The 13,048-nt window shown below is 46.6% G+C and overlaps 1 protein-coding gene across 4 annotated transcripts in view; it reads left to right on the top strand.

Annotated features, from left to right (window-relative positions):
- The window catches only part of ift80 (intraflagellar transport 80 homolog (Chlamydomonas)), a 68,715-nt gene extending 55,920 nt beyond the window's left edge, over nucleotides 1–12,795 (top strand). For all 4 annotated transcript variants that reach the window (XM_029715008.1, XM_029715006.1, XM_029715007.1 and 1 more), the window contains 11 exons: nucleotides 738–917; nucleotides 3,322–3,515; nucleotides 4,565–4,728; nucleotides 5,007–5,071; nucleotides 6,593–6,728; nucleotides 6,965–7,112; nucleotides 7,307–7,478; nucleotides 11,699–11,788; nucleotides 11,909–12,081; nucleotides 12,201–12,324; nucleotides 12,484–12,795. In XM_029715008.1, coding sequence (XP_029570868.1) covers nucleotides 738–917; nucleotides 3,322–3,515; nucleotides 4,565–4,728; nucleotides 5,007–5,071; nucleotides 6,593–6,728; nucleotides 6,965–7,112; nucleotides 7,307–7,478; nucleotides 11,699–11,788; nucleotides 11,909–12,081; nucleotides 12,201–12,324; nucleotides 12,484–12,594 — 1,557 coding nt within the window. In that variant the 3' untranslated portion in view covers nucleotides 12,595–12,795. The remainder of the gene's footprint in view (nucleotides 1–737; nucleotides 918–3,321; nucleotides 3,516–4,564; nucleotides 4,729–5,006; nucleotides 5,072–6,592; nucleotides 6,729–6,964; nucleotides 7,113–7,306; nucleotides 7,479–11,698; nucleotides 11,789–11,908; nucleotides 12,082–12,200; nucleotides 12,325–12,483) is intronic.
- The last annotated feature ends 253 nt before the right edge of the window (nucleotides 12,796–13,048 follow it).

Genomic DNA, 13,048 nt, shown 5'->3' with positions numbered 1-13,048 from the left:
ACAGTTCTTTTGTGTTTCTTCCATTTGCGAATAATCGCACCAACTGTTGTCACCTTCTCACCAAGCTGCTTGGCGATGGTCTTGTAGCCCATTCCAGTGTAGGTCTACAATCTTGTCCCTGACATCCTTGGAGAGCTCTTTGGTCTTGGCCATGGTGAAGAGTTTGGAATCTGGTTGATTGATTGATTGATTGCTTCTGTGGACAGGTGTCTTTTATACAGGTAACAAGCTGAGATTAGGAGCACTCCCTTTAAGAGTGTGCTCCTAATCTCAGCTCGTTACCTGTATAAAAGACACCTGGGAGGCAGAAATCTTTCTGATTGAGAAGGGGTCAAATACTTATTTCCCTCATTATAAATTGATTTGCATTGTAACATTTTTGACATGCATTTTTCAGGATTTTTTTTGTTATTCTGTCTCTCACTGTTCAAATAAAACTACCATTAAAATTATAGACTGATCATTTCTTTTTCAGTGGGCAAACGTACAAAATCAGCAGGGAATCAAATACTTTTTCCACCCACTGTATTTGTATTATTGTTTGAAATTGCGCATTAAGTACAGTACTACTATTTCTTTTATTTTTGTTGCCATTTACTCAACAATATGTCTCTCTCTCTCTTTTTCTTTCTCTCGCTTTCTCTGTCTCTCTTTGACGCTCTCTCGCTTTACCCTCTCTCTCTTTGTCACTGTCTTGCTCCCTCTCCCTCCCTCTCTCTCTCTCTCTCTCTCTCTAGTGGTCGTATGCGTTGGAGAAGCCTAACACTGGCAGTGTGTTCAGCCTGGCCTGGTCAGCAGACGGCACACAGCTCGCGGGGGCTTGTGGGAATGGACACGTCATCTTCGCCCACGTGGTGGAGCAGCGCTGGGAGTGGAGGAGCTTCGAGATCACCCTCACCAAGAGGAGGACCATGCAGGTAGAATAAACAGATTAACCTCACCAAGAGGAGGCCCATGCAGGTAGAATACACAGATCACCCTCACCAAGAGGAGGACCATGCAGGTAGAATAAACAGATTAACCTCACCAAGAGGAGGCCCATGCAGGTAGAATACACAGATCACCCTCACCAAGAGAAGGACCATGCAGGTAGAACACACAGATCACCCTCACCAAGAGGAGGACCATGCAGGTAGAATACACAGATTAACCTCACCAAGAGGAGGCCCATGCAGGTAGAATACACAGATCACCCTCACCAAGAGGAGGACCATGCAGGTAGAATACACAGATCACCCTCACCAAGAGGAGGACCATGCAGGTAGATTACATAGATCACCCTCACCAAGAGGAGGACCATGCAGGTAGAATACACAGATCACCCTCACCAAGAGGAGGACCATGCAGGTAGATTACATAGATCACCCTCACCAAGAGGAGGACCATGCAGGTAGAATACACAGATCACCCTCACCAAGAGGAGGATCATGCAGGTAGAATACACAGATCACCCTCACCAAGAGGAGGACCATGCAGGTAGATTACATAGATCACCCTCACCAAGAGGAGGACCATGCAGGTAGAATACACAGATCACCCTCACCAAGAGGAGGACCATGCAGGTAGATTACATAGATCACCCTCACCAAGAGGAGGACCATGCAGGTAGAATACACAGATCACCCTCACCAAGAGGAGGACCATGCAGGTAGATTACATAGATCACCCTCACCAAGAGGAGGACCATGCAGGTAGAATACATAGATCACCCTCACCAAGAGGAGGACCATGCAGGTAGAATACACAGATCACCCTCACCAAGAGGAGGACCATGCAGGTAGAATACACAGATCACCCTCACCAAGAGGAGGATCATGCAGGTAGAATACACAGATCACCCTCACCAAGAGGAGGACCATGCAGGTAGAATACAAGATCACCCTCACCAAGAGGAGGACCATGCTTGTAGAATACACAGATCACCCTCACCAAGAGGAGGACCATACAGGTAGAATACACAGATTAACCTCACCAAGAGGAGGACCATGCAGGTAGAATACACAGATCACCCTCACCAAGAGGAGGACCATACAGGTAGAATACACAGATTGACCTCACCAAGAGGAGGACCATGCAGGTAGAATACACAGATCACCCTCACCAAGAGGAGGACCATGCAGGTAGATTACATAGATCACCCTCACCAAGAGGAGGACCATGCAGGTAGAATACACAGATCACCCTCACCAAGAGGAGGACCATGCAGGTGTTTTAGGTTCCTTTTGCCATATGATTGGTTAAACCTCCAGAAAAAGTCTTCATCTTTACTTCACTTAAGAAGCCAAACAGTCCTCGAGCCTAAATGAATGAATGAGACCGCTAACTGAGGGTGAATGGGCCGGTGTGAGAGGCAGACGCTGGTGAGGTGAAGTTAACAGGCTATTTTAAAGGGCCAGACTATTCCCCAGGCCTGGGTACTTGTGGCTATACATTATGCTATAAGCCTCCCAGTGTGGACCAGTGACAATGGCCAGCCTGTATAGCAGCCTCCATCACCGAGTGTGTTTAAACTTCAGAAACCACAAGGTAGAGTTTACACGCGGTCCACACACACAGAAACGAACACACACACGTGGATAAACGCATACGTGCACACTCTCCATAGACACCTCTCACTGAGCACTGTTTGCGTTAACCAAACAAACCTGTGTCTTCAGCCATTTATTTTCAGCCTTACAGGGTTTTTTCTCTCCCTCTCTTTTTTAAAAGTGCACATCTGCCAATGGTTTGTGAATCAGGCGGCTAAATTTACCACCTCGCGGTTAAACATTTTTATTCCTGGTTGTTTGGTGAGTAAATTTGGGTTGTTAGTGGGGGTTAAAGAAGGATGATGTTTAAACCCTTAAATAAATACCCACCACACCTTTTACCTGCTGGTGGAAAACCATATTCAATTCATTCATTCATTCATTCACAGGGAAATGTGGAAGACATTTTGTTTATCCTAACAGGTGAAAAAAGTAGAAAGGCACATATGTATACACACCAGGCGTTTCTGTCCCCTCCTGTCCTATGCTTAGACATGGGCTGATTCCTTGTATATAGCTACAGTAAATCATCACTGGAGTTTACGTGAGTGCGTCCATGCCTACTATACATCGATGAGTGTCTCAGACAACATGTCCTTTGTGTGTATGCTATAGTCTCTTTGTTACAATTTGTTTGTTAGTATTTCAAATGATTTGTTACTCAATGTCTGTATGTGTTTATGCATGTCAAGATCTGAGTTACATCTGCATGTTTGTGTGTATGTCTGTGTGTGTGTTCCTAAACAGTCCCTCTCTCTCTCTCTCTCTCTCTCTCTCTCTATTCATCACCCAGGTGAGGAACGTGGTGAATGATGCGGAGGATGTTCTGGAGTTCAGGGACCGGGTCATCAAAGCCTCTCTGGCCCACGGTCACCTAGTGGTCACCACCTCTCTCCAGTGCTACGTCTACAGTGCTACGAACTGGAACACCCCTCTCATCTTTGACCTGAAGGAGGGGACTGTCAGCCTCATTGTACAGGCTGAGAAGTAAGTCTCTCTTTATCCTTCTGTCTCCATCTCGTTATGTCCCTCCTCCCTCTCTTAGTTTTTCCCGTCTCATCTATCCCTGTTGCGCCGATCTCTCTGTTGCGCCGATCTCTCTGTTGCGCCGATCTCTCTGTTGCGCCGATCTCTCTGTTGCGCCGATCTCTGGACCCCCTGTCCTTTTCATTCCCTCCCCGTCTTTCTCCTGCCAAACACTCTCTGTGTGTGTGTGTGTGTGTGTGTGTGTGTGTGTGTGTGTGTGTGTGTGTGTGTGCGTTTGTGTGTGCGTTTGTGAGAGCTGTGTGTGCCATTGCCAGAGGAGGTCTGGCTGTGGAAGTCTGACTGCAGTGGGAAACAGTGAGAGAGACATCTATCATTCTCTCTAATGAGTCGTTCCACCTCACAAAGCAAAATAAAGATGATTTCAACTCCCACCATCTCAGATTGTTCTGAAATTGTTTCTGTTGTTAGAAACACAAGATGCAATATGATTTTGTTGAAATATAATTTGATCTCTGAGAAATTAAGATAATTTATTGCACCCAAATTGGCCATTTTAATTTATAGGATTCATATAATATTAAATAAATATAGTACCTAACATCCAATTTGGACCAAACCTTTTTATAACAATGAGTTAGACATGAGGAATCTAAAGAAATGGTCAAAAGACACACATGGACCACCGACTCCACTACAATCCCACCCCAACAACGACTGTATAGTATCAGTTCTGTATGTCTGACAAGTAGTATGGGGCTGTGGCTCTGAGTATTATTTCTTCGTGCTATGTAATGTATTCCCAGTGAATTTGGTGGTGGCTTTTATTCCCTGTTCAGAGAAATGAGTCATTGCATTTTGTATTATCTCTGCTCCATCTTGCAGTTTGTTATGCTCTCCTCTCCTCTTTACCATTCCCACTCTCCTCTTTGTTGCTCCCTCCTGCTTCTATCACTCCTCTCCATCTCTATCCCTAACCCTGCTTTCTATCACTCCCCCTCATCTTTATCTCTCCATCTCTCCCCTTCTCTTTATTTTGTCTCCTTCCTCAGACACTTCCTGTTGGTGGATGGGACGGGGCTGTATGTGTTCTCCTACGAGGGCCGTCTCATCTCCACGCCCAGATTCCCCGGCATGAGAACGGACATCCTCAACGCCCAGTCCGTCTCCCTTAGCAACGACACCATCGCCATCCGGGACAAGAGCGATGAGAAGGGTGAGTGGAATGCCAGTCGAGTTGTCCCTTCACTACCACAATACAATACCAAGCTTCATTGTCCATACAGCGGGGAGAGATTTGCGCTTGGCTTCTTCCCTCAATGACATTTACAGCCGTTAAACACATTGAAACATCAGGAGCACTTTGTCAACAAGAGGATTATACTTCACCAGGAGATAAAAAGCTGTGGAAATGACTTTAACAGGACTGGAACAATGACCGTTTGTAATCATACTCTCTCTCCTTCCTCCCCTCCCTCTCTTCTTTTTCTCCAGTCATCTTTCTGTTTGATGCCCTGACGGGGAAAGCCCTGGGTGACGGGAAGCCCCTGACTCACAAGGTGGGTGATTCACCAACTAACACACACCAACAGTCAGTCACAGCACACACTACACTCTCCTGTTAGTGTGCACACACTGACCTGAGACGACTGTGTATATCTCCACGTGTCTAACTCTTAATCCGTACTGTTACATTGAGCAACCTGATAAGATTGGGGGAGGGTAAGCTGAGCCTAGATCTGTGCCTCAGGGTAGCTGTGGGACAGTGTGAGAGTAAGTGTGGTGGGTTTCAGCGACACCAACAGGCCAGGGTGAAAAGGTCAGGGAGCCAAGGGGAGAAGGCAGAGAGAAGAATTAATGGTGTTGAGGAAAAAAACAGAAACTTGATAGTTAAGAGGGACACGTACAGATTGTGAGGAAACTGGAGTGAGTGCATGTGTGTGAGAAAGAGATGGAGGATGGAGAGAAAGGGGGAGGGTTATGGAGTGAGAATAGGATTGAAAGGGATAAAGAGAGAGGGAGAAAAGGAGGAGAAGTTGCCAGGGTCAGTAGTTACTGTTTGTCAGCATGGTTGTCTCTGCCAGCACTCCACAGCTCCAAGACAGAGGAGCACTGCACTGAAGCCAGCTGGCTCTGACACACACACACACACACACACACACACACACACACACACACACACACGCACACAGTCACACACAGTCACACAGTCACACACACGCACACAGTCACACACACGCACACAGTCACACACACGCACACAGTCACGCACACAGTCACACACACGCACACAGTCACACACACGCACACAGTCACACACACGCACACAGTCACACGCACACACGCACAGTCACACGCACACACGCACACAGTCACACACACGCACGCACACAGTCACACACACGCACACAGTCACACGCACACACGCACACAGTCACACGCACACACGCACACAGTCACACACACGCACACAGTCACACGCACACAGTCACACACACGCACACAGTCACACGCACACAGTCACACACACGCACACAGTCACACGCACACAGTCACACACACACGCACACAGTCACACGCACACAGTCACACACACACGCACACAGTCACACACACGCACAGTCACGCACACACACACACACACACACTCCTGTTGGGGAGTATGAGCCAGGAGCTGTGGGGTCAGACTGCTGGCACCCCCCACTTGCCTCCCCCATTTCTCCCTCCTGGCTCCTCTCTCCCTCTTACCTCTTTCCTCCACATCTTCCCTCTGAGTTGAGTCTCTTCCCTCTGATCTGGGCTCAGTTGTTCCCTCCTAGTCCTCCTGTGGCTGTGTACTCAGGGCAGTACTGGGGACTAGAGAGTGTGGAGGGGGAGAGGAGCGGGCTTGTGATTTGGGTGATCATGTGTTGAGAAGAGATGTGTATCAAAAGACAATATTGTAAGTGTATGTGTTATGGAGACTGGTGGGGTTTGACACTGGTGGTTCAGTTAGCCCTGTTAATGTGAACCAGGTCTCCCCCACACAACTTTCTGCCTCCCATTTCACCATGTGTGTGTGGTGTGTGTGTGTGTTCCAGATGGAGGTGGTGGAGATAGCTCTGGACCAGTGTGGCCCGTCCAGCGATAGGAAGATCGCGGTCATAGACAAGAACCGTGACCTGTATCTGACCGCTGTCCATCGCCTCTACAGAGAACACAACATCTGCAAGATAGGTAGGAGAGAGGGAAGGAGAGAGGGAAGGAGAGAGGGAAGGAGAAAAAGGGAGGGGGAATAGATTTCAAACTGCTTTGTGTTGTTAAGCACCTAAAGCCTACCAGATAGATAACGTCATCTTTCTTACCATAACCCACATGCACTATGGTCTACACTCCATGTGTTAGAGGTTATAGTTAGGTGTTCTGAGTGTTGTTAATAAGAGTGTGTTGTTTGTCTCTATCCTGTCCTATAGGTACTATGGTCCACACTATGTCCTGGAACGACTCCGCTAACATCCTGTGTGGTATTCAGGACACACAGTTCACCGTGTGGCACTATCCCAGTGCTGTCTTCACTGACAAGGACCTGCTGCCTAAAACACTGTACACGAAGGACGCCAGGTAACGTGCACACAGAAAACACTTCCCCGTTATCGGAAATAAAAGGTTGTGGATTGTCTTCATGTCAGATGTGTTCGTGTTGTATTAAAGCCGTTGATGAATCGCTGAAGAGATTCCTGAGTGGCTGCCCTTAGGCTCAGTCGCTGTCTGTACAGAATGTTTTTTTGTGTCTGTCTATCTGTCATCCTCCACAGTGAGTTCAGCCGGGCGCCCCACATCCTGAACTACGTGGGGACCCAGGTGACGGTGCGTCGCGGTGACGGCTCGTTGGTGTACAGCAGCGTGTCTCCCTACCCTGCCCTGCTGCACGAGTACAGCGCCTCCTCTCGCTGGGAGGACGCTCTGCGCCTCTGCCGCTTTGCCAAGGTAACACGCACCTGAGAGGAGTGGCAGCTGCTAAGGGACATTCCTGGTGACTCCCTGGTCCTGTGTAGCACAGAGCACACATCATATCCAACTCCAAATACTGTACAAAACACATCTTAAAGAACTCTTTACATTATGCTGAAAATGGAATAATGGTCTGGAATATGCCAGTGTCAAGCAATGTGTAACCCCAGGCCTGCTGTCTCCCTGGCCCTGCCACTACCCTACCCAGGAGAGGGGGCTGCTCTGTGCCCTGAGCCCTTCTCTTAAAGCCAGTTATTTATAATAAATGGTGTCATTAGCGGCCTGTAATTGCTAGCACATTGTGGGCTGCAGCAGAGCAGTGCAGGGCCAGAGGGACCAGAGAACCAGAGCCCGGGTCCCAGGGGAAACACTCAGCCCCGAGAGGGGCCACAGGCTGGGGGTGCCACAGGTCTGGGTCCTGGGGGATGGTGATAGGGGGGGTAGGGACCTGAAGGAATATTGAATGGGATTCCTCCAGGTTTCCAGTGTTCTGATAGACCCCCCACTATAGCGTGGGAACTCACGGTCACTCTTTGACAGTGGTGTGTGTGTGTGTGTGTGTGTTTGTCTCAATGTCTTGTGTCGGTGTGTCAAATTTCTGTACTCATGTCTGTCTGATTGTTTCATGTCTTTGTCTGTGATGTTCCTCTCGCCTGTTGGTGTCTCGCACCCCCTCACTGAGTCTCTGTGTACTAGACCTCTGAGGAAGAGGTGAGTCTCTCTCTCGTTCATTTACATCTTTCCACGTTCCCTTTTACCCCTGTCCTCGTCTTTGTCTCCTCTTGTCTTCCTCCTATCTCTTACTTTAGTTCTGGTTTCTCTCCTCATCTGCTAACTGCCCTGTGGCACTCCACCGTATACCGTATTGACCATATACACACATGAAGATATTGACTGGATACTTCAAGAGAACTTAATCCTTCAGTGTTGGGGTTGATGTCTGTGTGCGTGCCGTGAATGAGTGTGTGTGTGCCCACTGCCCATGTGTGTTTACTTTCTGGTTGGTGTGTGTTTGTCTGTAAGATGGCGTATGTGTTTGTAGATGACGTGTCCTGCAGCCCTGGGCCTTGGCATGGTGAAGGGTCCGTGATGGAGCCACAGGAGTGGAACTTTAACGAGACACCACCAGCAGCTTTTAATTAGTTTCTAATTAGCCTGGGTGACACCATTTACCGTATTTAACCTCCCCAACACACACACACACACACACAGCCAATCCCTGAACCCCAACCCCAGTGAGAGCCTTCACAGTGTGCGCTGCATGGGTTATGATGCAATAACCACAACCCTGGAGAAAGATGGCTAGAGGGGACAGGGGAGGGGAGAGGGGGGTGAAGTGGGTAAATGCAGTACCTTCAGCAAGTATTCATACCCCTTAACTTATTCCACATTTTGTTGTTACATCCTGAATTAAAAATGTATGTGATTGTTTTGTTTTCCTACCCATCTACACACAATATCCCAGAATGGCAAAGTGTTTTTTGTTGTGTGCAAATTTATTGAAAATGAAAAGCATAAATATCTCATTTACATAAGTATTCACACATTTACATTTAAGTCATTTAGCAGACGCTCTTATCCAGAGCGACTTACAAATTGGTGCATTCACCTTATGATATCACACCACTGAGCCAGTACATGTTACAATCAACTTTGGCAGCGATTACAGCTGTGAGTCTTTCTGAGCTTTGCACTTCTGGATTGTACAATATTTTAATTTTAATTTTATTTTTATTCTTCAAATTCTGTCAAGTTGGTTGCTGATCGTTGCTGGTCACCCATTTTCAAGTCGTGCCTTAGCTTTCCATGCTGATTTAAGTCAATTGTAAATAGGCCACTCAGGAACATTATTTTGTCTTGGTAAGCAACTCCAGTGTATATTTGGCCTTGTGTTTTAGGTTATTGTCCTGCTGAAAGGTGAATTTGTCTCCCAGTGTCTGGTGGAAAGCAGACTGAACCAGGGTTTTCTCTAGGATTTTGTCTGTGATTAGCAATATTCTGTTTCTTTTTATCCTAAAAAACCTCTCTAGTCCTTGCTGTAACCCATAACATCACTATGCTTAAAAATGTGAAGAGTTGTACTCAGTGATGAGTTGTATTGAATTTGCCCCAAATAACGCTTTGTATTCAGAACTTAGTTAATTTCTTTGTCACATTTTTTGCAGTTTTAATTTAGTACCTTGTTGCAAACGGGGTGCATGTTTTGAAATATTTTTATTCTGTACACGCTTCCTTATTTTCACTCTGTCAATTAGGTTAGTATTGTGGAGTAACTATAATGTTGTTGATCCATCCTCAGTTGTATCCTATCACAGACATTAAACTCTGTAACTGTTTTAAAGTCACCATTGGCCTCATGGTGAAATCCCTGAGCGGTTTCCTTCCTCTCTGGCAACTGAGTTAGGAAGGACACCTGTCTTTGTAGTGACTGGGTGTATTGATACACCGTCCAAAGTGTAATGAATAACTTCACCATGATCAAAGGGATATTTAATGTCTGCTTTTGTTTATTTTTACCCATCTACCAATAGGTGCCCTTTGCAAGGCATTGGAAAACGTCCTTGGTCTTTGTGGTTGAATCTGTGTTTGAAATTCACTGCTTGACTGAGGGACTTTACAGATAATTGTATGTGTGAGGTACAGAGATGAGGTAGTCATTCAGAAATCATGTAAAACACTATTATTGCTCACAGAGTCCATGAAACTTATTATGTGACTTGTTAAGCACATTTTTACTCCTGAACTTATGTAGGGTTGCCATAACAAAGGGGTTGAATACTTATTGGGTCAAGACATTTCAACTTTTCATTTTTTATACATTTGTAAAATTCCACTTTGACATTATGGGATATTGTGTGTAGGCCAGTGACACAAAATCTAATGTAATACATTTTAAATTTAGGTTGTAACACAACAAAATGTGGAAAAAGTCAAGGGGTGTGAAAACCTCCTGAAGGCACTGTATGGAAGAAGGAGCGTCACCCCTTTTAATAGCCACCCCTCCTCCTTCCTCCCCCCATTTCTGGTAAGAGTTTGGTCTTTCGTGGCCGTGTGGTTTTTCCCGGAGTGGGAGGAGTTTTGTGGGGAAATCCTGTTAGCCAGGTATGGAGGATTAGCCCGTTGTGGATACTTTCATGGCACTGAATTGTCGTTAACAGACACTTGTGTATACACCACACACACACTCAGGTAAAGATTGACACAAGCATGCACACATGCTTAAACACACACACAGATCCACACATGCTGATAGGCCTGTACACAAACAACCATGGTGTACACAGTCACACAAACATGGGCAGCCCAGCAGTGTGACTAAATCCCCAGGCAGGCTCTAACAGTGAGCCAACACCACAATGGACCACATCGCTCCTCTGATTGGAGGAAACTGGCCCATCTCTCTCTGACCAGCATTTAGTGGCTTTAGCAAAGGATGATTTCGTTGTTGTTGTCTTCACGGTTTTATGACCAATGTTGTTTGTCTTAATGAAGGATTCAGACGAGATGACAGGATGCATGAGAATGTTGTTCTGGGCTTTGCTTTCAACGATGCTGTAGAGTGTGACTGTAAGAGTGAATGGGAGTAACATTACGTCTGTGTGCGTGTGTGCGTCTAAGTACATCTGCGTGTCCTGAATGATTATGATATCAGAATCTTTCACGGAAGTCAGATTACAGGGTGGGTGTGTGTGTGTGTTCTGTGCCCTGCAGTGACACTAACGAGGCCTGTGTTGTGAGGATGAGCAGACTGGTAATGGGAAGAGTGTCCCTGTAGAGATGCCAGTGCAATGTCCCTCCCGTCTCTAATAACACACAGCCCTCCTCTCTCTCAGTGCCCCGTCCCTTTAATGACCTAGGGGAGCAGGGCTAGACTAGCCCCGCTATGCAGGGCCTGTGGTCAGGGCTGGGCCCCGCGCTACGCCCCGCGCTACGCCCCGCGCTACGCCCCGCGCTACGCCCCGCGCTACGCCCCGCACTACGCCCCGCACTACGCCCCGGCGCCACCACCAGACTGTCAGGCTGAACAGCAGTTCCACCCCCCATATACCCTTGCTCCATAGCACTTTTTAAAATATATTTAACTCTTATTTTACCAGGCAAGTGTGTGTGTGTGCTCGTGTTTATTTATGCTAAGACAATGTGTGTATGGCAAATGTAATTTCCTATTTTCTTAATGTCTGTCTCCGTTCCTATAGGACCAGTCACTGTGGGCGTGTCTCGCTGGCATGGCAATGGCCAATAGGGAGTTGACGACAGCAGAGGTGGCCTACGCTGCCATTGGAGAGGTAATCCATCAATCACTCAAATCTCACTCTCTTTCCTTTTCTCCTCCACGTGTGTACAGGAATGGAAGTAAATGTAATTCTGTTTTTCCATATTTCTCTCCCCTCTGTCGCTCTCTCCAGGTGGATAAGGTGCAGTATATTAACTCTATAAAGGATCTGCCGTCTAAGGAATCTTCAGTGGCCCACATGTTACTGTTCAGTGGTCATGTCCAGGAGGCTGAGGCCACTCTGCTACAGGCTGGCCTGGTCTACCAAACCATACAGGTCCACATCAACCTCTACAACTGGGACAGGTCTGTCTGTCTCTGAATGTCTGTCTGTCTGTGACTCTGAATAGCTGTCTGACCTGTGTTTCTGCCTGTCTGTCTATGTATATTTACATATGCGTTACATATGCGTCATCTGCCCTCAGGGCGTTGGAGCTGGCAGTAAAACATAAGACCCATGTGGACACAGTGCTGGCCTACAGACTCAAGTTCCTGCAGGACTTTAGCAAGAAAGAGACCAACAAGAGGTTCATGCAGTACGCTGAAGGGGTAGGATGTCATTGCTTTTGATATAGTGACCACTGACCAGCAGTAGTTGTAAAGACTTCTTCTCTTCGAAACCAGACAGTATTTTGTTACAAATGTGCCCTTTCTATCATACTATGCCTCATTAGACTGACCCACTTCTCTAATCTCTCTCTCCATCAGGTGGAAGTGGACTGGGAGAAGATCCAGGCAAAGGTAGAGATGGAGCTGGTTAAGGAGAGAGAGAAGGCTGCCACCACCTCTGTCAGGAGCAGCCTGGCCTCCCGACGCTGACCCTCAACCCTACACCTCTGACCTCATCCAGGGACCAAATGTACATCATATTTTCAAATGGTCATTTATCAAACATGGTTAGTGTTGTTTTTGTGTTTGTGTTTTTTTATATTGATATTTCTTTTCTTCAATTAACTTACATGCCTTATTCTCTGAGAATGTACATATGTAGACGTTTAATAAATACATATTTATCAGATCGGTCAACTCTCCTGCCATATTTCTATCTCCTCAACTGCTATTTTAATTCCATGCAGTCAGCCCAGCCCAGTCTGTTTTAACTAGTAATAGATGTTTAGTGTGTGTTTGTGTGTTCATATTAAGTATTACAGCTTTAAAGCACATTCTCTGGCGATGTGAAACTGTTTGTGAAGTAGCTTCCTCCCCTGACAGAGGTCCAGCCCATCATTATGCCATTACACCCTATCTATCTATCTATCTATCTATCTATCTA

The sequence above is a fragment of the Salmo trutta genome, chromosome 26 (assembly GCF_901001165.1).
Source record: "Salmo trutta chromosome 26, fSalTru1.1, whole genome shotgun sequence".
In the NCBI taxonomy this organism is placed as follows: Eukaryota; Metazoa; Chordata; class Actinopteri; order Salmoniformes; family Salmonidae; genus Salmo; species Salmo trutta.
This window is presented reverse-complemented; position numbering and strand designations above follow the sequence as displayed.